General features: G+C 37.1%; 1 protein-coding gene across 2 annotated transcripts in view; it reads left to right on the top strand.

Annotated features, from left to right (window-relative positions):
• The window catches only part of SYNPO2 (synaptopodin 2), a 90,134-nt gene extending 65,501 nt beyond the window's left edge, over positions 1-24,633 (top strand). The window contains exons 4-5 of one of the 2 annotated variants that reach the window (XM_014949928.1): positions 1,897-4,073; positions 20,333-24,633. In XM_014949928.1, the coding sequence (XP_014805414.1) occupies positions 1,897-4,073; positions 20,333-20,899 (2,744 nt within the window). In that variant the 3' untranslated portion in view covers positions 20,900-24,633. Of the gene's footprint in view, positions 1-1,896; positions 4,074-9,495; positions 14,534-20,332 lie in introns of those variants that run through there. The other variant, XM_014949929.1, reaches the window with a different exon arrangement.
• The last annotated feature ends 233 nt before the right edge of the window (positions 24,634-24,866 follow it).

Here is a 24,866-nt window from a genome sequence, read left to right as displayed (position 1 = left end):
AAGAAGTTTACATGAAAATAAACTTGCAACTGGATCCAATATTAATTGAGTGTAGACATATATTGTTTATTTATTTATCTATCTATTTATTTATTTATCGTTTGATTCATTTAGGACCTTTCTATTGGTTGCTTGCTCTTTCCCAACAATGTTAAGAATCCTGTCTGGGGATTTAGTAGCAGTATGTCAAAGGTGCTCGAATGTGTGCAGTGATATACTGTAGCAACAAACTATTTCATATGCAGTGTTGGAATTAGTCTGCTAAGCCACTGCTAATTCCTCTGTAAGCATATTTTTAGCATGATAACCATTTGTATCTTATTGGCAAGTGGATTAAGCAGTTACTTATGCCTAAGTGTCTGTATGCAAACCACATATTTTTGGCATATTAAATGAAGCATAAAATAAAAGTGCACATGCTTTACATTTTGGCTGTGAAGTCAGAACCAACTCTGGGACTATGCCTGTCTTAGACAATTACTTGCAGTGTTTCTCTAATAAGGCAAAAGTATAAAGAAGGGACTGTGAGGAATGCTGCTTTCAAGTAGGATGTAGATTCTGCCCTTTTCCCATCTCAATTATGACAATCTCAATGCCTTCTAATCTAGTGGCAAGTCATTATCCTTAGGAACCACTGATTTAATCTATAAAAACTTTTGCTTTTATTATTATTATTATTATTTGTAAAATACTATCTACACATTAGAACAAACGAATTGCCAAGCATAGGGGAACAATCTGTGTGCAGGAAATATTATGCATGTTTTTTGTAAAATTAGAAGTTATAATGGGTGTTTAAGTCTAACCATGAGATGTAGCGGTAGAATATAAGGAAGGGGAAGAAACAGGAATACCTCCTGACTAGCCTTGTCTCATGAGGCACATGGAGCATGTCAAATAACAAGGAAGTATTCATGCTCATAAACAGTTTTACAGCCACATAAATTCCTGTTCCACATGACTTGATGAAAACTAGTAATTTGTGCTTTAAGAAATATTATTGACATATGCTTTAAGAAGTATTATTGACATATGCTAGTGAATACTCTTGCAAAGTTAGTTGAGCCTCTTCCATTCAGTTCTTAAATGTGTATTCATTCTCGCCACATTTTCAAAACAAATATTCTGGAGCTGTTATATCCTATATAATTTTGGATTAAATTTCAGGCTAGTAATGCTTGTTAAAAGACTGAAACCTGCTTTCATTGATTGCCATGGCCAAACTCCCATGTCTTCCAAGGGGTGAAAGTTAATGCTAATGGTTTCTGTGTATGCCTTTTTGGATGTTCACTTGCTTTTAAATAGCTAATACATAGAAGCATACTGACTTTTAGTAAATTATACACATTTTGTAATACATATGAGCAAAATAAACACATAAATGGCAGGAGCTGCTGCCACCATCAGACAGAATACACTCAGTTTCATTTAGTCTTAGGTGTTAAGCAGTCATGGGCCTGGCTGGCTGGGAATGTCTGCCGAAAGCCTAGGAACTGTGGTCAAACACTTGGTAAATACTAGACCACAGAAAGTGAACAAATGAGAAAATATCTTCTGCATGTTGCTACTGAGATTACTTATGGTAATAAATATCAAGAACACTAGAAATAAAGAAACAAGTAACATTGCTGTGGAACTAAGACAGTCCTAAAGAAAGTGATGTAGCCTTTGAACTTGCATGGGTGTGACTCTAAGGAATGCTGGGTATGGAATTTAAACATAGTTGATATTGTGGGAAAAGTATGATGATCTCTCCATGCAAACGAAATGTTTTAATATGGGAAGGGGACAGTGAGTAAATTTCAGCATAGATAAATGCAGAACTGTTTGTTATTAGTTTCCTTGTATTTTTCTGGGCTGCATGCAATTAAATGTGCACTTCAATTCTCTCCATAGGGCTCAGACGAAGTGAGAGTCTGTCAGAGAAGCAGGTCAAAGAAGCCAAATCTAAATGTAAAAGTATTGCATTGCTGCTGACAGCAGCTCCCAATCCCAATTCCAAGGGGGTGTTGATGTTCAAGAAGCGTCGTCAAAGGGCAAGGAAATATACTTTAGTTAGCTACGGTACTGGGGAGTTAGAACGTGACGAAGACGAGGGTGAAGAAGGTGAAGGTGAAGAGGGGGACAAAGAAAACACTTTTGAAGTGAGTTTGCTTGCAACAAGTGAGTCAGAAATAGATGAAGATTTCTTCTCTGACATTGACAACGACGGTAAGATTGTGACATTTGACTGGGACAGTGGTTTACTTGAGGTTGAAAAGAAGACAAAAAGTGGAGACGAGATGCAGACGCTTCCAGAGAGCACAGGTAAAGGGGCCCTCATGTTTGCCAAGAGGCGGCAGAGGATGGATCAGATTACAGCTGAGCAGGAGGAGATGAAGGCACGCACAGTGCATACAGAGGAGCGAAGGGAAGCCACCGTGTCAGAGAACTTCCAGAAAGTAAGCTCTTCAGTCTATCAAACAAAAGAGGAAGAAATGTCACGACAGCAGACCTGTTTGAGCAAAAGCTACACAGACATGAGCCAGAATCATAGCAAAACAGTACAACAAAATGGCTTTGGCTTAGCACCAGACACAAACCTCTCTTTTCAGTCCTCTGCAGCTCAAAAAGCAGCATCCTTGAACAAAACAGCTAAACCCTTCCCTTCTGGTGTTCAAAACCGGGCAGCTGCACCTTTTTCACCCATAAGAAATGTCACTAGTCCTCTTTCAGATATACCAGCACCACCTGCTTACTGCTCTATTAGCCCACCACCCGAGGCTTTCTACAGACCTGTTTCAGCTCCTGTAGCCAGCAGAGCTGCCCCAACTGTGTGGTCACCCAGCGAGCCAACAGAACACATAGCATCCAGAGATGAAAGGATTGCGGTGCCAGCCAAAAGAACTGGGATACTGCAAGAGGCAAAGAGAAGAAGCACTTCAAAACCTATGTTCACTTTCAAGGAAGCACCCAAAGTAAGTCCTAATCCTGCCCTGTTGTCCCTTGTACATAATGCAGAGGGCAAAAAAGGTACTGGAGCTGGTTTTGAGTCAGGACCTGAAGAAGACTACCTCAGTTTGGGAGCAGAAGCTTGCAATTTCATGCAGACTCAAGCATCTAAACAAAAAGCCCCTCCCCCTGTCGCTCCAAAGCCTTCACTCAAGGTCTCTCCTACTGCTGGTACTCCAGTGTCACCGGTCTGGTCACCTTCAGCTGCGGCTTCTAACAAGGCTCCTTCTTTCCCAGCACCAGCCTCACCTCAGGCAGCATATCCTGCACCACTCAAATCTCCACAGTATCCTCATTCTCCTGTCCATCCCCCAAGTACTCTTGACCTAGCTGGTCCTTTCAAAGGGCCTCAGGCAACCCTAGCAAGTCCAAACCATACACCCAAGACAACACCAGTCACACCAAGTGCTGGAGAAACAAAGCCACCCTTTGAGATGCCACCAGCTATGAGTGGAAAAGGAGCACAGCTATTTGCCAGAAGGCACTCTCGAATGGAGAAGTATGTGGTAGATTCAGAGACTGTGCAGGCAAACATGGCACGAGCCTCATCTCCAACTCCATCTTTACCAGCTTCTTGGAAATATTCATCTAATGTCCGTGCACCTCCACCTGTTGCTTATAATCCCATCCACTGCCCATCTTATCCTCCTGCTGCTAGCAAGCCTTCCTCTAAGTCCACCGCAGCTACCAAAAATACAAAAAGAAAACCTAAGAAAGGTCTCAATGCTTTGGATATTATGAAACATCAACCTTATCAACTTGATGCATCTTTATTTACCTTTCAACCTCCTAGTAAGGAAAGCCTTGCTATTAAGCAGACATCAAAGTTGCCCACTTCAAAGCAAGCTCTACCTTTAAGACCACCTAGTGCTGGCTCTCCTACTAACGTCCGGGCATCTTCAGTGTACTCCGTGCCAGCCTACGGTTCACAACCTTCGTTCCAATCAAATGCCTCTATCCCAGTAAATGAATCATATTCACCTACAAGCTACTCTGCATTTTCTAAGCCAGAAACCACCACATCTTTGTTTACTGCTCCGAGGCCAAAATTTTCAGCAAAGAAAGCTGGCGTCACTGCACAGGTGTGGAAGCCTTCAATTATTGAAGAGTAAACCTTATAGCCAAAACTTAGTGTCCATTTTGCTTGCAACCAATTGTTTGCAGTGGTAACTTGGCATGGAAACATTGCCAATAGCTTACTTTATAACATCAGACTTATCACCTCAAATCTGGGTCCAAAATACTTGAACTGTTTTAAGAATAAAAACAGATACAAATTTTAGCACATTTATGTATATTATCAGCTGATTTATACACGTAACATCCTGAAATTCATAGATACCATTGTATTATATAAGCAGGACGCTAGGTTTTTGCTTTAGGACTACTACAACAGAAACAACAGTAAGCAATATTCCTGGTATGTCAAATTAATAGAGAAGAGCTTCCTTTCTTCTCCCCTTCCCAACTATGTTCTAATGACCTAGGGATTTGAGGATTATTTTTTTTTTTTAAGAAGTGCCTTATTAAATGAAATTAATAGTAACATGTATTAATAACATAGCATAAAATAGATACCATATTAGACTCTGACTGATCACTAACAGAATACAACTGGATAGACATTTGGCCTGCACAGAACCCCACTGAATTCAGTTGGAATCTGTCCTGGCTCAAAGGTCCTTCCACAGAAATCTGGTTGATCGGCCAGGGCTCAGTTTGTAAGCTATGTGGATCAGCTGTGATCCAAAATCATGAATTGCCTCTGTGATTTCACAGAGAATGTCCTATAAGAGATGCTGGAATGTCCTAAAGACTAAAAAAAAGATGGAAAGACAGCTGGAAAAATTATTAAAGATTTCCCATTTTGGGGAAATTTGACATCCCAAGTGCAGACATACTTGTAGCCAAAGTTTGCTTTGAATCCAGCAAGTAAGATAGAAGCCAGTAAATCAAAATTATCGAACAGTCAGAGAGGTGAGATGGGTTTTGCAGCTGCAATGTAATGCAATAGTTTCTTGTGAAAGCACAGTGATGGAGAACTGAGGGGACAGATACATTCAAGAGTACTGATTTTTGCAACCAGAGTAGTATATGCCACAGAAATTAGCACTTAACAGTAAATCATAAATATGATCATGTCTTCCTATTGGTCTCTCGTACATATTTTATTATTTTCACTTGAGGCTTTACAGTGCTTCTTCCCACTTCAAATCTTTTTACTCTGGTCTTATACTTTCACTTTTTACTTGTCGTATTGGGGCCCAAGTATTGAAATACTGCTACTGTAGAAAATTCTTAAGAGTCCATGGTCTTGAAACCTACTGTATGATATTGCAGTGAATACACAGTCTTGCTGAAATCAAGGAGCTATATTTGAATAGTTTAGCATGTTTTTCAGTAAGCAGTCCTGTTAACATCAGTAGTGCTAGGTCTGAAACAAGGCGTTTCACACAACTAAAGGTATCAAAATCGATCCCAAGTGTGAAGCTAAAGATTAATGCATCAGTCTATGAATAAAGGTGGCAGAATCTGTTGATATATTTGTTTAAACTACCATTCAGCTAGCTACAGACCAGATTACTGATATTTTATATCTTAGAGGTTTTAGTAGAACTATCTATCTTGACGAAGAAAACATTCCCTAGTATGAACAACATCTCATTAGTTTGGTACCATAATGTAGCTCAAACTGTGATCAAACTTGAGAAGAAGTAATTTGGTTGTACAAGCAGAAAGCAGACTGGAATCAAAGTCTAATCAAGCCAATAAAAATCACTCCTTTGAATTTTGGACCTCTGAAATCCTACTCTCCCCTTTAAATTTTGGACTGGGATCCTGACTGCATTCAGAAGAAAATGACCAAGTGATCCACCTCCCTCCTAAAATTCAGGAGAATTATGGGAAATTTTTAAAGAAAAATTGTTTCAAAAATTCAAGAAATAATTACACTGCGTTTACATGGAAATAGAAAGTAGCAATATTTTAATTCTTTGGAGATCTCCCTTCTATCTGTTCTTCACTATTAATATCTGTATTTTTCTTCTATCATTAAACTTGTCCCTTTCCTCTCTGCCTGCTTGGTTTTTTTTTTCTTTAGTTTGGTTCCTATTTTTTTGTTTCACTTACATGTACAGACTGGCAGCCTATTTTAGGGGAAATTTATTTTCTATGCTATCCTATTAATATGAAATCTTGTCCCTCCCCTTCTCTTTCCTTTTTCCCTTCCCTTTCCCCTTCTCCTTCCCTTCCCCCTTCCTTTTCCCCTTTCCTTTTCTCCCTCCTTCAGTTTTATCTGAAGTTACATATACTATTTTAGGTAGAAGTTTAAGATGCTAGTACCTACTTGGAATAAAGATACTCTACCAAAGATAAGTAGTGCTGCTAGAGATATATAGAAATCAAATCAGCCTCATACTGCCTTACATGTTTTTACTTAGAGTCTCCTCCTGTAAAATACATCTTTAAATTATAATCACACTTCTGTACTTGTTCACTTTAGCACCCCAAGAATATTTCCTTAAGGAGGAGATTTTTAGCAGTTTTGTACTTATACCACACGTGTCGATGTTCATGCATGTGGCTACTAACAAGATACAGTAGCCTACACAGAATGCCCACCAGATCATAGCAGACTCAGGTCAGTAACTTGGAATTCACCACCACCTGCTGAGGAACCTGTGTGAAAGACGTGAATTACTGAAATCTAACTTCTAGGTTTATTTATGCCTACACGGCATACCACTTTCCAAGTAAGAAATACCAAGCATTATTACTCTAATTATTAGCAGAAAAAAAACAGGAGGTAAAGCTGGGATATATTCTCATCCAAAGGAAATCTGCTCTCCAGAAAGATGAAGTCAAGTTAATAGGAGCCAGAAGAAAGCTGTGGACTGAAACAGAGCATTTCAGTTTCCTGAGTCATCTGCCTAGACTTAAATTCACCTGAAAGACAGGAATGCATAATTGTCACCTTTAAAATAATTTTGCTATTTCTTTCACTTTCAGCACTACCCAAAAGTTCACTTAGGAAGTCGACTAAATCATATCCATGTTTACAGCAATAATCAAAAAGTCATCTTCTGTGATAGCAATGTAAAATGTAGCTATAAGCATGTCTTCTCTTTACTTTGCCCAAAGGAAAAGGAAGTGCATCTATGCTGAAAAATTTGGATTTTGATCACATTTGGATTATTTCCCTGTTATTCAAATACAAGTATTTCATGTGGCCTATAGCAATGACAGAAAGATTTTTTAAAGCAACAGTAAGAGTAAAAAGAAAAAACCCCAGTGACACTAGTCCTCTTCAATCAGGTAAAATTTTTTGAAAAGCCCATTCAAAGTCAAACTCTGTATTCAATTTCATATGTACACATAATTCTACATGCATAGTGCTTGGATCCAACTTGGCTTCAAGACTCCTTTTACTAATCAGGTAAGTCTGTAATTCTTATTAATATTTCAGAAGACTAGCCTACTTAAAGTAATAGTTTTATCCTAAATATGATCTCCTGTGAAGCAGATATTTAGAGGAAAGTTGAACTGTTCAATGTCATGAGTCCAAATTAAAAGCTAATGATGGTGTCAGGCATAGCTGAAATGTCAAGAAAATAGATGGTTTGTGTAGAGAGGAGCCATCTGAAATTTCACTTTGAAAGGGCAGTGAGCTTTTGTAAATGGTTTTCTAAAAAGCTACTAGAATTATTTTAATATAATATGACAAGTCTAGCAAGATCAACTGTTATGTTTACTATGTAAGCATATTTAATGGTGAATTTTAGGCCACCCCTAATAACAAGACTTTCAGTATGTTCACATTAAAAGAGGAATTTAAGTGCTTTATGTTGTTTATAGCACATTTAATTGTAGCACGTATTGGGGGTATTATACTGCACCAGTTTGGATCTGGCATTGTGTACAGCCTTTTCATACAGCTACCTCAATCAAGGGTTTATATACTTTCAAATTCTGATTCAGTTATAAGCCTCTTGTTATAAAACCTGAATTGAAAAATTTTGTTTTGGAGATGAGTAGCTTTTAGACAAAAAGTTAAAACTTCTGTGGCAAAAATAAAAGACAAAATTTAGTTCTTGAACACAGAACTGCTTAATGTGTCCCCACTTCTCCAGAGGAACCACCCGTACCATGTTCCTGCTCAGCAAAAACTAATGCGTTATTTAACAAACAGAAAGATATTTCCATAATCATTTTCTGCAGCAATATTTACAGACGAAACATTACCATCTCTTAAAAGTAAGTTTCATTCTTTTGCTTTCTGCTGTCTTATGGAAGAAATAATTTTGCCGGTGTCCTAAGACATATGACGATATGTTGCTTTGTTCCAAAAGCACCTGGCTGATGGCGTGGGACTTTGTAATACACTCATATCAAGCCTCACAGCAAGGAATAACCAATTCTCTCCTAGAAACACTGGCAATTCTTTTTGAGATCAGCCATCAAAAGGACGTTTCAGTTTAATTTTGTCTGAATTCTTCTTGCACTGACCCTAACTTTATATTCCTAGTTTTATTTCTTTTCTATACCTAATTTTATTTCATATGAGACATTCAGGACTCAAGACACAAAATCAGCCCTAAAACTGAAGTGACCCATTTTGCTGTCACCACAGTTACCATGTAGTGATGAGGGTTTTTTTGTTTTTTGGCAGAGTGCTGTTATTGTTCACACTATATCAAATGTTGAGAATTGACACAAATTTGTATTTGAAGTAAAGAAATACTAAGAGAGTATCTGCAGGTTCCAGAAATTAGGAAGTGAGGGGCTGGTGTGTGGTTCAGATAGGAAAATGAGTGCTAAGTTGCAGAGCAGCAATTTTGAGAGAAAAAACTATTAGGATTAGAGGGAACCAAACAGTGGGGAGAAAACTCCAGTAAGAAAGCAGAGACTGCACAGATAAAATACCTATCAGAAGATCATGAAATACTGAAGGTACAAGAGAAGAAAACAATCAGCAAGAAGGGCTTAATTATTCTGCACAGAGATGGCTGGCTATTTCCAGCCTTTTGATGAAATGGTTTAGATTATTCTTGGATGATGGGCATGAATTTTTTCCTCTATTGTTTACAAAAAGTTATTGTGAAAGACCTGAAATGCTAATACCCAGCAAAAATAAAAAAGCGAGCTTTAAAAACAACCCACCCTATCAGCAGACTAGTGCTCTGAGAGACAACATATCTATAAACACATTATCCTAGACAGCTCCTACACACAAGAGTTGTCAAAAGTGCTAAGGTGAACTCTGATAAAAGATTGTAAGCAATTATAAAGACAACCTGACACCAGATGATGTGATCTGGAAGGAGCACTGTTTATCAAGTATCCAGGACAACAGCTCAACAAAGGACCAGCCTCACCATCATGCCCTGCTGCTTCACCATCTCTGCGGGGAATCCTCTGTACACTATGAGGTACGGAAATACCAGTGAAACAACAGCCCTCTTCGCAACTAACAATCTGCAAAATCTTTCTCCTCTCTTTTTTCAGGATCCTTTTCCAGATTTCGTAGCTTTAAGAATAGAAAATGGTTGGTTTTAAAAAGATCCACTCTTCCAGTCTTGCCTTTTTAACAAAACATGATACAACTTTCTTTGCCTGAAGTCAAACACCCAGGACTCCACTGATCGCTTTGGCAGCTCAGCATGGCAAGTGCAAATCTTAATTACACAGCTTGGCATAACATTATTTTATAATGAGTCTACTCAGCTTGAAATAGAAACGTTATACAAAGAAGAAACTTGACAACATCTTCAAAAATCTGCGGATTCAGAAGCTCTGAATTACTCACAGCTGGTAGATTTCTTGGGAAAATACGTGAGCCTGATAATTGGTGCCACCGTCACAACTTCACAGTACCCATGACAACGACTGTTGTTACTTTATAGTAAACATTACCTTTGCACATGATTACATAAGGGAGGAGTTGGAATCCCTTGAGACCTATGTTTGACAAGTGCATGTCAGGCCACTTGCTTACTACAGGAAGCACTTCAGGTTTTTTATCAAATGATTTAAAAAGTAGGAAAAATCCTGAAGCTCAGTGAAATACTATGTTGGAAGGATCTCTACAGAAGCAGACTTGAACTCTTCATTTACAAGATCAGAACAACCGTATGATGATAGTTCCCTTATTTTAACGCTTGCTTCCTTGAGGCAGGCAAAGACTTTTTCTTTATATGGCATGCTAATCAAGTCTCTGCTATCCTCTGCAGTATTCATAGGCAAAAAATCTATCCCTGTTTATAATGATCCTGACAAACTGTTCTGAATTTCAGTGCATGTGAAACCTGCACAAACTTTTGTGGTAGTATGTTATAATAACTGCACGTTCCTTTAGGGCAAGGAAACTCGGCTATCAGAAAAATAACTTACTGAAAAATGCTTACAGATTGACTATCTGGATGAAGGCTACCTGTGTGGGGTAATCGTTGTAACAATAGTAAGTGTTTTCAAACAAGAATTCTTGATTCTTTTTTCTATGTCTTTAAAACAGACATCTTAAAACAGAGTCCCCTCATAATTCCAGGCAATTGAAAGATAAGCTGGTCATTTCTAAATCGGTGTAAAGACTAAACTGTTGAACAGATGGAGTGTTTCTCTTGATGTTTCCATCTAGATCTGAAACAATAGATTGTATCTGACTTTAAAAAAGCACAACAAACAGAAGAAAAGGAGGAACGTTACAGAAATAAAATACACTCCCAATCACTGTAACACATGCTGGATTACAAAGAGTGACATGAGCACAACACTCATTCATTTCAGTACGAGCTTTAACTGGTTGCAAAGCAAAACATTTAGTACATTTATATCAGAAGCAAAAGTTTCCATATAGTAATGACGTATGGACAAATACATGCAGTTTTTTAAAGACATCTTTTTTGCAAAAAACCCCTTTTAAAAAAAAAACAAACCTCAATAACTGCAAGTGATTTTCTATTTGATCTGTGAGAATGCTACTTCTTATACTGTCCCTGTGCAGGTTGTTGTTGGTACATGGCTTTATTACTGTGAACAAAAGCAAAGCACGAGCATCTGTGTACACTTAAGTTTTTTCCTTGAGTCTTGGTAATTTTCCCACATCAGGACTATAACTTAAAAGTGGAGCTGAAGCAAGTGACCAGAAAACCTCAAAATCTGCCTGCAGTTTAATTTTCTTTGGTTAAGTAAACAGTTCAAGATATGTACAGATATTTCTGCAAGTACTAGCCATACTACCTGAATATCTTTTATGAAGCAAATAGGGCTGTAAGTTCCTTCAGAAAAGGTTTACACATACTTCATTGCTGCTTGTTTGGCTGATGTCAGAAAGTGCAGAGGTGTGACAAATGAGACAAAAATTTTCCTGATAGCATCCCATTAAAAATTCAAAATATTACACAAAATGAGAGGCAGCAATGTAACTATTTATGGTGATGTAAATCTGCACCTGTACTGTACTCTTGTTGCACAGCTGTCAGCATTTCAGATATACAAAATGATGAACTTTTCCCATCCTAAGATTACTTTCAGAGAGGTGTTTTGGTAGAGAAACTTGACAGACTTGCTACTGCTACAGGAACAGTACTGAACCAAGCACATGACCCTATGTAATTATGAAAAATCAAAGTTAAATACTACTGCTTAGATTGCAAAATGAGGCACTTAGCATAAATGTTAACCCAACCGTCCTGGGCATTTGTGTGATTAAAACATCTGTAAGCATCACATTATCTGCTATTTTTTTCTGTAGGACTCCTAACTCAATTCAGGGCACAGAATGGTACCACTCATCTGATGAATAGCTCTTCACTATTTTGTTTTAACATTGTTCCATGCTTAGCACCATTCCTTCCTTAATATGCATTCTTCAAAATGTGTTCTCCATGCAAAATTATCTCCTTATACATTTTTTTGTTTATATCTAAGTCAGTCAGAAATCATAGTTCATTTTTACACTATTGCATTCTACAAATAAGTAAATAAGGCATGAAGAGTGCAGCACCGATATTAGGACACTCAGTAGCCTTGGGTATCCAGTTCAAGGCACTTAGTATCTTCAGAGACCACTAGCACATGAACTAGCTACTGTATCAAAGCATGTGATCCCTAACATCAGTCTGTGAGTGTTAACAGATCACAGGGCTCCAGGTGGAAGCCCAGAAAGGGAATCCTCATTGACGAGCTATGAAATCCATCCAGTGAAAGCACCTTTTGCATAATATATTCCTTTGCTATATCATCCTAGTATTTCCTAAATGAAGCCCTGAAACAGCTTTGGGGCAGAACTCCTGAAATTTAATCAAAATGCATATGCATTTGGCAATGAGGCTTGCATTTCATAACTTTACTTCACCTTCCAACTTCACTAATATTGCTTTAAGGTAGCTTTGTGTGTTTAAGACACAAGGGTTTTCTAAGAACAACAAACCAAACCCTGGAGTACTATCACATAGCATACTGTAACCAAGGGGTTCCCCCAGCATGGCTTGAATCACAATAGACAACTGCCATCAGGCTGCTACAGTTTAACTGGCAGCAAATGCATGTTGACAGACTGCCTGTGAATGGAGGATGACACAGGTTTCCAACAGGGTGTCACAGTCTTTTCTGACAGCAGAGAGACCAAGAAAGGACAAACTCCATTCCTCTGGGTAAGAAATTTCCCTGGAACTCTGGAGGAATGTATACAGTAGTGTACACAGGTTCTTTTTCCCAAACATACCTTCCTTGTCCCATTTATTAATCTTTTTCTTTTCCTTGTCTGTTCATCATAGCCTCATTGCGAGCTAAACAGGTCAATTTTCCATTTGCTAAGCTTCTCATCAAAGCTCAGGAACCCTGGCTATCACATCCTAGTCTCAGCACTCTCCAAGCCAGTGCTGAATACAGATTTTCCTTCTGTATCATGTATTACCAGCTCCTGGGTTTGCTTTGTCTAGTCTCTTCTCTGCCCTTACCTTGTCTGTTTCTTCTGCCCTGTTTAAGGTCTGCTTCTTGTCCCCCATATTCAAATCAGACATTCTCTTCTTTGAGGCTGCTTGGGCCCAGACAGGAGGTCTTGAGTCTGTCAAGGGACAGCTGTGCTCTGCAATGCCTCTCTGTCTAGATCAGTGAGTGTGCAGCCCCAGGTCTGGACCTGATGGTGAGAAGAGACATGGGTATGCACCATACACCTGCCTGCACTACTTTTTTTGTGAATGAAAACCCAGCTGTACAATCAGCACAGAAGCTGTGGAACACCCCAGTGACTTCTCCAGCCTGTGGGGGTACATGTAGCCTGCAGTTTAGACAGGCAGACAAAGAACAATGACAGTCTCCTTGTTTTCTTGTGTGATGTCCAAAGACATCACAGCCTATAGCACCTTAGACCTGTAATAATGAATAAAATCCTCTTGCCTAACAGAATATTATCGCCGCCAACAGAGTTCTCAGGAACTAGCTGTGAAAAAGCAAGGTGCTCTCATTGAGCCTATATAAGGCTTTCAGCTTAAATATACATAGGCAAGTTTGCATGGAAATATGAAATGCTTCAGATACAAAGATTAGTCCATAACCAGTTCTAAAGCATGTAGTGGTACCACTTTTCATGGAAGAGGATGCTAGAAATTTTTGTCATTGACATTTATATTTCCTTAATCTCACTCTTTGAAATGATTGAACTATAAAGGTTTATTTGCCTGAAAGACATCTGAAATGGTTGGATCATTTGGGATGAAGTAAATAAGAAAAAAATGAACAACTAAGACTGAAAATTTCAGTTTGAAAGATTTGATAAGAGAATTATAAGGAACTGGATAATTTATCTTTCAGTTTTGATATGTTCAGCAACAATAGTGCTACCACCTTCAAGTATTAAAATATAATTAATATTTATTTTATTTTAAGAAAAAATGTCATTAGCCTTTACTTTATATCAATTTTAAACCCTTTGATTGTTCATAAAAAACAGCAAGGTCAGAAACTAGGACCAACTTTGTACTTGTTTTTCAAATGTTCATTCTCAAGGCTTCATCATCCAAGACCTTCCACTAAGCTGTGTAATATAAAAGTCCAGAAGGTGGCAGCAAATATTCTTCCTCACAAGAAATTAACTGTTCCAAAGAAAGCTAACATGCCCGTGGCCAAAAAAGTTTCAGCCATTTCCTTTTTATAGGCATAACTGTACTGTATTTTGATAATTGTACACGGATAAAGATTAAATGGTAATGGAAAGCACTGATTTTCTGTCATTTACTCAGGTGCAAACTGAGCTAACTGAATAACTAGTTGATGATAGGTTAGCAGCCTTCTTTATGTTTCTTTTCCATGCAGTCGCTTTGCAGTAGTGAAAGCCTAATTCTAACATCTTACTTTTCTACCATTACTTGACAAGTAAAAGGCTTTCATTGTCAAAAGCAGAATTTGTCACAGAACTTATGTAAGACGGTTGACAGTAACTGTTTCATTAGTTTGTAATGATGAAAACAAGATTATTCTCACCTGAAGTAATGCCACAGTTGTAAACTATCTAAACAGAATAAATTAGACTCCAGTTCTAAAATTCCCTACAAATTTTTGAAAGCAAGCCCTCAAAGGACAGCTTTGAGGAATTTAGTACATGAACTATGGATTCTAATCTATTACTAGTCCCAGTACAGCCACTGAGAAGGCTTTACTTGTTAGACGGGTAAGATTCCCTGCTTCTCCAGTCATTAGGATCCCCGTTAACCAAAATGCTGCATTCCAATTTTAGCCTGCTAAAATTATTTCCAGAGTTTCAAATAAACATGAATTTTCCATTTTATTTCAAAATTTTTGGTATTCATATTGTAAAATAGCAGTAGCATTTATTCCAGAGTGGTAGCATTTCAGAAAGAAATTATTTTTTCATTACATAAATTGTAAATGGCTCTCTTTGTCTTTCAGTTTCACATACATATCAAGAAATTTGAAATAGCAGTAAGTTCCAAATAACTGATTTTTCCAGGCTATTGATTCAGATATTATTGAATCAGAGGTAGACATTCACACTCCTTGAACTTACATTAAACAGATCTATACATGCACACACCTTTTGTAAGTACTGTGTTTACATTCATTTACTTATATACTGAAATAGTTCCCTTGGAAGTAATTTTACATTCATTTTAGTTTATATTAATACACAGCTTATAAATATCAAAGATGCCTGTGGTACAACAAATGTTTTCGTCATTGACCAGTTTATAAATATTTTGCCTCTTTAAAATCAATGTTAACTTAAACCTAAAGTTTAATCTGTTTGCACAAACACCTGAGCAGTCAGCAGCTGTTGTTAGGACTCTCTGATTACAAAAGACAGCTCTGAACTGCCTTTCCCCTTCTTGACATTCAAGAATCACTTTCCCTTCAATAACTACTGTAGAAAAGATCTTTCCCTCTGAAAATGTTCACATGAGGCAATGGAAAAGAACAAATTAATCATTGCACAGGGTTCTGGTTTGTTTTGCAGCACAATACTTCAAGTCCTGGTACAATACTATAATGAATGTTTACAGAAGATTACAGTAATACAATACCTGATAATGTAATAATTCTGGTAACATATCACTTTTCTTTCCCTTCTCCCTCGATTTCTGGGAAGAAGAATGGAATATCTCTACCCCTCTTTTTATGACCTTCTTGTAGTTTAAGGGACAAAGAGGGTAGAATAATTATTCTTGATTTACACTTCAATTTTCCCACTGTCTCACTTATGATCTGGGGCTTGTGCATCCTTTTTAGTACATGCTTGTGAAACGAGATAAATATGAAGGAAAAATAGTAGAAAGTTTCCCTGCATCTAGCTACTGCTGTCCAGTAAATGACCGATGAATTGTAATGATTAAATGTTGCCTTAATTCCAATGTTTGTGTTTGTTAGTTTGAAGGGGCTGAACACCAAAATAGTGATAGCAGTCAGTATATGAATATCAAATACAGATCTGCTTTGAATTTAGAAAAGTTCAGACTTAGACTTTCAGTCTAGGAACACCAGTACCAAAAATAAAAATTAACCTCAATGACAACATCTCTCAGTTCCTGCATTTGAGATACACTTACCTTTTAGAAAAATCATGCTTTTCTACAAGTGCTTCAAACCTATCTACCACAGAGTGTAAAAAAATATGCAATAATACATATTCTGAAGCCAAAGATTATTCAATTGCACAATAAAGTTGGGGTAGATAGAAATAGTCTATTTTGTAAGTCAATAAACTATTGCAAAATATGTCACTATGCAACATACAGAAATCTGCTGTGCAGGGTGCTATTGGATTACTTTTATTACAACAGATACTACCATAGCAATCTTAGTAGTCACTAAATTCCTCCTCTTTAAGGTAAACACTGAAGCATTATGGCATACTGCACGTAACTGATGCATTTGCTATATTTCTTCCATAAGTGACAAAAGAAATTCAATAACTTTCTGTGAAACAGACATGAAAATTAGAAAGATATTCCCCTGAATCCAAAGGATTATAACTGCTTCAAGTTGCAGCCACTTTACAAAAACTTAGTAGAATTGTTTCAGGCCAAAACTGATACTCAATTTTCCTAGATTTGTTAAAAATAAAATTAACACAAAATCTTGTTTCATTCCCGCTGAGCTTATGGGAAGGTACATGATGATGACAACTGCTCTTTATTGTAGGAAGACTGTAATTCAAAATAACTAAGGCTAACTTCAGCCAAACATATTTTTACCTTGTTGGATCCTCTGAGTCTTCAAAACCTCTTCTGCCCACCTTCACTATAACTGTGACACTTTCTCTTTGGAAAATGTAGAGAATGCAGCCAGCTCCTTCTATCAATAGCCATTTCCTTCAAAAAATATTGGTCCACTCTTCCTCCCCATTGAAAGTCAGACAGCCAGACACAACGCTGTAGCCGGAAAAAGTAAGTCAGTGGGGCTCTCTTATGTTTTTCCTCAAATTCCTTCAGACCCTTATGGAATGGACAAAGTACTTCAGCCTTTTTCCAGACAAATCATCTGGAAGACTATTTGCAGAAGCAGATTTTGTCCTCTCACCATCCGAATAGATAACTCTTAGTTAAAACCACACATTTTTCAGCCCTTCTTACATGGAAGGAGAGGTTAATCCTTACTTCACCAAATCTAGTGGAAACAGAAATACAATTTCACATTTTAGAATACAAAAAGACAAGCTATCAAGTGGAAAAAGAGAAGAATTTATCTGGTTTGGGATTATCGAAACAGAACCAAGTATGCTAAAGAACTGCCTACAGATGAGATTCATCTGATAGCTGACAGTACCATAGTTTGAGAGTTTGATATTGCAGCAGGAAATTTGTTGATGTGATTTGGATGTGGGTTGAACAATCATCCAGAAGGAAATAATCACTGATTATATTCAGTGATACAGATCTTACTGAATGTGTTCACTGTAGCCAATGTATCTAGTCTCCAAACAAGATACTTAGCAACTAACAAAGCTGGGGACATTTTTTGGATAATCTAGTCTGTTTCTCTGTCAGAATGAAGTCTCTCAGATGATGGCTATTAAGATGAAGTCTAGAAATGTACATAAATATGAAAAATCGAAGAGACCAATTAAAAAAAAAAAAAGGCGTAAGCTACTCTGGCAAATTGAAAGCCAGCACTTTGGCAAAATGGACAAGGCTTGAAATAACTACTCTTATCTTGGGGTTCTGAGGTAAATAAGGAGAATATTTATCAACTTTTAAAGCAATATCTACCACAGAGTGTGAAAAAATGTGCGATAATGCATATTCTGAAGCCAAAGATTATTCAATTGCACAATAAAGTTGGGGTAGATAGCAATAGTTAGACAAATAGTGAAATACACTTGATAACTCAGCATTCTGATTAAACTCTGTCAAAGAAAATTAGCTCCTGCTTTATGACTAATGGTTAGGCCTAAAAGATACCTCCGCAACTTGATGAACTCAAGAGTTTTTAAAAACTTGAGAGCTTTTTTCTAAGCATGACAGACTAAATAGTATCTTTATCTAACTGTCTTGAAGTTTCAGATATTTTATGTAACACTGCTTTCAACAATATCATTTCCCTCTGCTTCTCTGGAATCCTACAAAGTACTCATGGGACTTGGAACTGGAATCTCAATTAAATAAAGGGGAAATCTTCTGTCTATTCAGCACAATGTCCTAAAACCCTCTTGAAATCAGTTAACAGAGGTAGACTAACTACATGAACCTGTTTGATTGACTTTCTCATCCCTCTGCATAACCTTATCTTCTAAGTTTCATAATTCAGGTTATCAGATTAATTTCTAATAGACATTGTATCTCATTTTGCACACTTATTTTAATTTTTCATTCTAAAAAACTTATTCTTGCCAATAATTTAATCAAAATGCACTAACCAGGCTTGCTGACTAAGCTCTTTTCTGTGGATTCAGTGAAGAAAGAAATTAGAACACATTAGAAGAAGGAAAAGTATTCTGAATGGCCTATCTGTGTCTGCCACTAACTGGCCCCAAGCATGATCTATTATTACCTGGACTTTTATTTTCCTGCTAAGAAAAAGAAATCCCTCCCATTTGGTGAAGATATGGAGAAACTTTAATCCATTCTTGACCATATATAACTTCATCTATGGGAAAAAAAGTTCCATATGAACTTTTATTCACTTACCTTCCAAATAGATAATTCTTACATTTTATATGCCACCTTATTAGAGTACTCAGTTGGGATCTGTCTATATGTGATGATCTAATCAGCCACATTTTAATGTTTGATCATCTCAAAGTTTAAGTGAGGAATTTTGAAAATTAACTGAGATAAGTTGCCCCAAATTAGGTCCTTTTTTTCTGAATAGAAGTAGAACCTCATGAAAATTTGCTATAAGTCTGTGGGGGTTGGATTAATGTTGGGGAGTTTCCTCTCTGAAACTGCAATCTGGGAGTAGCTGGTCATAGCTAAGAGGTGAAAGGGTCATTCTGTTATAAACCATTATTTCTGAAACTTGTCAAAACTCTCATTACATAACTTCTATGAATCACTCTACACCTTTTCTAGGAGATTCAGACTGAGCACCACAAAACTGACTGAAAATTATGAACTCAGTAGTCTCTCTCTCAGTTTCCATCTCTCATATACAAGGCTGATATTAAAACATAAAAGCCTGTGTGAAGTAGAGGTCTTTTAAGTTTCTTAAATGCATCAAGATCCTGTGACAGACTAGTCTATAGAACATGAAATGTCTATGTGAATCTTTACTAGATAAGCTATACCTTGTATGATCAGACACCTGTTGGCTGGTATCTGGACCATGCTCACAGTAATTTAAGTTTTGGAAGCTAGTTAGGAAAAGTAACAGAGCCAATGTTGTTTGAATTAAATTCTAGCAGAGCTGCCAGCAAAAGAGCCTGGATTTTCACATCAGATTTCAGAGTTAAAGGCATTTAAATCTCAGGATATGAATCAGCGGCTGTAAATCAAAGAGTTTAGGAACCACATCTATAGAGACTACTTGGTAAGAACAATGTAATTTATCTGTGTAACACAAAGAACATGTTTGGCTTGAAGAAAATACTGTACCCGTTTCGAATGCTGCCAAATGACTGTTGCAGCAGAATCTTCTCATGAACACAGTTTCTGTTTCAAAGTGCTGCATTACTAAGAAGATTAGGATTTGTCAAATATGAATGGATTGCTCCTACAAATGGGTCGGAATGTACTGAAATTTTGAGGGCATTGCCTTGTAAAGGAGCCAGGCTAAGTAGCATCCTGTAAGGGTATTAAGTGAATGATTGCATTAACTTTAATTTTTTCATGTTCATTTTTGTGCTCTGAAAAATAAAACCTAGGATAAGCCTAATAATTTTAGAGTAAGAAATGTCTTTCTTAGAATGAGTTTGCCAAAGGTATATTCTCAGACAGATGTCCTAGACAGAGCCTGTTATCAAATAAATTAGGCTGTGCCTGCATGTTAGAAAGAATCTTGTAAACACACACAGAACTGTCACAACATGACTTCCTTTTTCATTATTAAGAATGATCTTTTCAGAACAAGGCACACTAGCTAAGTAGTGGAAAAGCTGCAGAGCTGCTAACGTAATTGTACCTTTCAGTAAAAGCCTGTCTTTGGTCTATTTACCTTCCTCAAAAATTCAATTTGCTCTGTCTTTGTTCCTGTTTCTTTCTCTGCCTCCTTTTTAATACCTCCTCTCTTTCCACTAAATTAAAGTATTGAAAAGTACCCACAGACATAAAAAGGGATTGCCAGGATGTCATGTGCTTTCCGGGTCTGTTGTTCCAGTTGGGAAGTGAAGAGAAGGGGCTTCCTTTTTTGTTGTTTAATAACTGTAACTCTACTTGACATTTTGTTTTCCTAGGAAAGAAGCAGTGGACGCTCATTATCACTTCCTGGGAGACCTTCTTCATTCATTTCTCGAGCTATGTCTCCTACTTCTCCTCTTATATTTCAGCCTGCCCCTGATTACTTTAGCAAGCCAGACACAGCAGCCGACAAGCCTGGCAAGAGACTGACTCCCTGGGAAGCAGCGGCAAGATCCCCTCTTGGCCTAGTGGATGAAGCTTTTGGGCCCCAAAATATACAGGAATCCATTGCTGCTAACATAGTATCAGCTGCTCGCAGGAAAACCCTTCCTGAGCCACCAGACGAATGGAAACGAAAAGTTTCTTATGAGCCTCCGGCCCCAGGTGGTAGTGTAGCCTTATTAGAAGGGAAGCAATCGGGTATTGTATCACCCCCCAAAAGCTCCCTGTCTGTCCCAAGTGCCACCACGCAGGTTGGCTCTCAGCTGCAGTATCCTTACTGCAGTCAACGCTCCAGAACAGATCCTGATATAATGTCCATGGATTCCAGGTCTGACTATTGCTTGTCAACAGCTGATTCAAACTACAATCCACAGCCAAGGGGATGGAGGCGTCCAACATGAGCAGCTGAAGGGCCTGGCATATTTTCCCTTCTTCCAACTTTACCAGCCTTAGGTTTGAGTTGGAGAAGGAAAGTTTCTTGCTGGCCTGACCATCTCTGAACTAAAGAAATGAGGAGGCAAAATTGAATGGAGCACAGTTTTCACGTGACCGCAGGGCTAGCAACCTCTAGAATAGACCCAATTTTTACACCTAATCTAAGATTGTTCTTTTCATCAAAAGGCAAAAATACACATTTCTTGGGGTGAGGGGTGGGAAGAACATGGAGCAACCCATGTGCTCAATACAAAAATCTAGGAACGATGTAGATGGAGACAGTACAAGTGCTTGCAGTTAAGAAAAAAAAAGTTAAAAAAGGGCATTTTAAAGGCAAGAAGTATTTTACAGGATGTTGTAGGTTTTCTGGGTATGTTTGACATCTGAGTTCCAAGGTACTAGATATAACCAGACCTGGGAAAGTTCCAATGGAAGTGGAATACTTGGAAGTACTGGCTTATTTGTAATATGTTTTATCGCATTTTTAAAATGAGCTAAGAAAGTAAATCTATGAATATTTCTACTGTGGCAACAGTTAAAATACATCTCTGGTCATGGTACCTGAATCCCTACAACATGTAGATATTTGCAGTCTTATGCAGCCATTCATTTCAGATGGATTTCAAGACTGTTTCGATGAAGTTTTACATGCTGTAATTAATCAAATAATCTGAACACAACAGGAAGAAAGGTGTTATTAATAGAGATCAGTACCATGATACTTGAACAACAAAAAGGATGAGGAAAATATTTAGAGTGTATTTAAACTGGATTGCAAGTTAATTTTGTAATAAACTATCGAACAAGACAGAAGCTGAACAGCCTTTATTTCTCAGTGAAATGTACTACTTGCTGAACATTTACTGCTACAGTGTCTGGTAATCGAATGGCTGGGCAGTTATTCTTAGTATCTAGGTAGCTCAATGTTTAGAAAGCTTTTGATTTGTATTTTCAGTTTGGAAGACATAGATGAGTTTTTTTTACCAATACCTGTTCTACACAGAAATCGGTATGTGAAAGAGGGTTTATGACATGTGTTACACGGTATGAGTCTAGTATAAGTATCAAAAATTTGGATGGTTGGTAACAATTAAGTTATCTTGATGGATCTGAAAAGATGGTAAATGTTTTTTGCTGATGATACATATCTTGCATTTACAGCTTATTTAAACAATAGAAACATGTGGCTAAAAATGTATTCCAAGCTTATGGGTAGTTTAGATGTTGTTAAAGCATTAAATGAATACCCCAAGTTTTACAAAGTGCTCTGCATCCTCATTTTGTGGGGCATTCTTCAAGGATCTGTCAAGCACAGTCAACTAAAATTACTGCAGAAGCACTGTTAACTATTCTTAGTTCCAGTTGCCAGCTGTGAGTAAAGTGATTAGATTAGAAAGAACTAAACCATATATGCAATAAGAAAGAATATATTAGAAAACATTCCCATCTGCAAAGAATTTTCCATTACAGCAGTTATAAAATATAATTGGTATAAAGAGGAAAATTAAACCCAAGTTCAGTGGAGCTGGAGCTTCCTGTAAGAGCAAATAATTACATGAAAAATATACCCTTAATGAGTTTAAGTTGGCAGTAATTCTCTAGTCAAACAGAAGTCTCCCTGAAATCAACTGATTCTTTTGACCAAGCAGGAAATGAATACATGGGAGTTGTAAACCTTTAAACTAGGATCATATTGCTATAGCATCTTACAAATTTATTTCACAAAATATGAATTTGCAAAGAAAAGATGATTTAGAAAAATTACATGAACAAGGCTGACATGATATGCCTGAAAATGAGCTTTGCACCTCAGAGTCATACACACACATAATCAAGAGTAAATTTTCCTCCACACAGGCAAAAATACATTTTTCTCTGCAGAGTCCCATAATGTCCTCTTTTATCATGACTGGGAATATTCTCACTGAAACCAATGGGACTGTGATAGCCCCATCAGCCTTAAGAGCCTGTCTTCAGAACCAGGCCTATCTCCCCAGAAGTACATGTCCATTTTTCACTTAATTTCAGTGAAATTATATTTTACAGTGAAATTCAGTGAAATTCAAATAACTAAAAGTCATTAAGGCCTTAACTATTCACTAAACACTAGTGCACGTACACTTCACAGAAGGCCTACATTCTGTAAATTATATAATGCTTACATATTGTGCTGAATTTACATGTTTTGCTGAATAAAATGACTCCCTGTATCCAAGTTCAGGTTTCTGTTTTGAACTGTAACCTTTACATTGCTAAACAGGAAACCAGATTAATGAGTTTGTAGTAAGGCATATTTTTACCCAATACAACTACTTTAATCCTCAGAATCAGATACCTAACATTTGAATTCTCATCAAAACTCATGTTGTGAACTCTAAGGTCATACAGCTACTATGTGCTTAATTTTAAGGTACACGCAATTAAAAATTGCCAAAAGTATTTTTAAATTTTGGTATTACAAAAAAAGTTATGATAAAAAATGATATTAAAAAAGATTTAAAGCTGTGATCACATAGCAATTCAGAAAAATATACTCTAGGATCAAGCTCTAACACACCCCCGAATATGCAACAAACATGTAAGGATAGAAGAATCAGAGTTTCAGAATCACTGACTTTCTGTCAAAGTCCCAAGAAAAAGGAAGTGTAGCTTTATAATTTTATTCTATTCACAAGAAGAAATTTATCATTAAGTACTTCTGTGAACATGAGAATTACTGATGTTGAGTTTCATGTGGCTTTGTATTTTATCATAGATTAACTTGGGTGTTTAACATTATCTACTACAGATTTTTTTTCCTCCTGCTGAGGATTTACTAGCTCTCTTTCCCACATGGATTCTTTCAAATCTAATAAGGAATGAGTTCACACTGTATTTCCCTCAATAGCAACACTGGTAAGCGTAGCCATCCTCCACTCAGCCGTCTATTTTTACAAAGTCTGTGGACAATGGATTATCTTTGAGATCTATTCCACTGCCACAAAGAAATGAAACAAATAAACATTTTCAAAATTATTAATGGGAGAACACATAGGCATGCAGACAGATCACATAGGCTTGTTTACAAAGGAAATCAGGCTAAAACCAGATTGAAACAATGTACTAATTTCAATGGAAGCAGCAGGCCCAGACTACGAAATGAAATATTAGTGCATACAGAGCTTTATGAAGAACCACATGGCATTTTTCACATTCTGTTCTTTACCCCATTCCTCCACTAGCAAAGCATCTTTCTATCAAATAGTTGTGACCGTTGTGTGTGAGTTCTGAATATATTAATGCAAGTATTTCTTACGTTTGTTTTTGAATGCACAGATTTGCTCAGTAAATGTGAGGAAAAAATTCTCTTGATATTTTAAATAGCTTGGGTTTGTGTTCAACCTCAGAGATGTCTTTGTTAATATGCAGAGTATTTGAATACACAATATAACTGAAAATTTACTTTCTTTAGTTAAGTTAGATGATGATGTTCACAACTCTTGTTTCTAATTTGTTTTCATTCTGGTTTGCTTTAACACAACCAAATATCTATTTACATTGCATTTCTGCCTAGTAGCAAAAGACTGTATTATCTTTATAAAAAGCTTTTCACCTCTAAAGACTTTTTGCTCACTGCAAAGGACACTTTATTGGAAAGTGCATGCCAGAGATGTAAATTGTATCATTTAATAAAGTGATTTGATCAATCAGTTGAGAAAAACAATTTTGTTTTCCCTAAATTCTTCTCTGTTTGTTTACATAATCTCAACCCAAGCAAAGCCTAATCTCTTTTTTTTCTGCACCATTTTTAGATTCACTGACTTTGCCTGTCGGTGACCTCATGCTGATATGAGCTTCTAGAAGCTTAAATCAACATCAGGGTAAATGGCAACTTGTCAAATTCAGTAGAATTTAATTTTCATACTGACTAAGCAGAGGAAGGAAACGCAGTGA

The sequence above is a fragment of the Calidris pugnax genome, unplaced genomic scaffold, assembly GCF_001431845.1.
Source record: "Calidris pugnax isolate Ruff unplaced genomic scaffold, ASM143184v1 scaffold42, whole genome shotgun sequence".
NCBI classification, from domain to species: domain Eukaryota; kingdom Metazoa; phylum Chordata; class Aves; order Charadriiformes; family Scolopacidae; genus Calidris; species Calidris pugnax.
The sequence above is the reverse complement of the archived record's forward strand: the minus strand, read 5'-3'. Positions and strand labels throughout refer to the sequence as shown.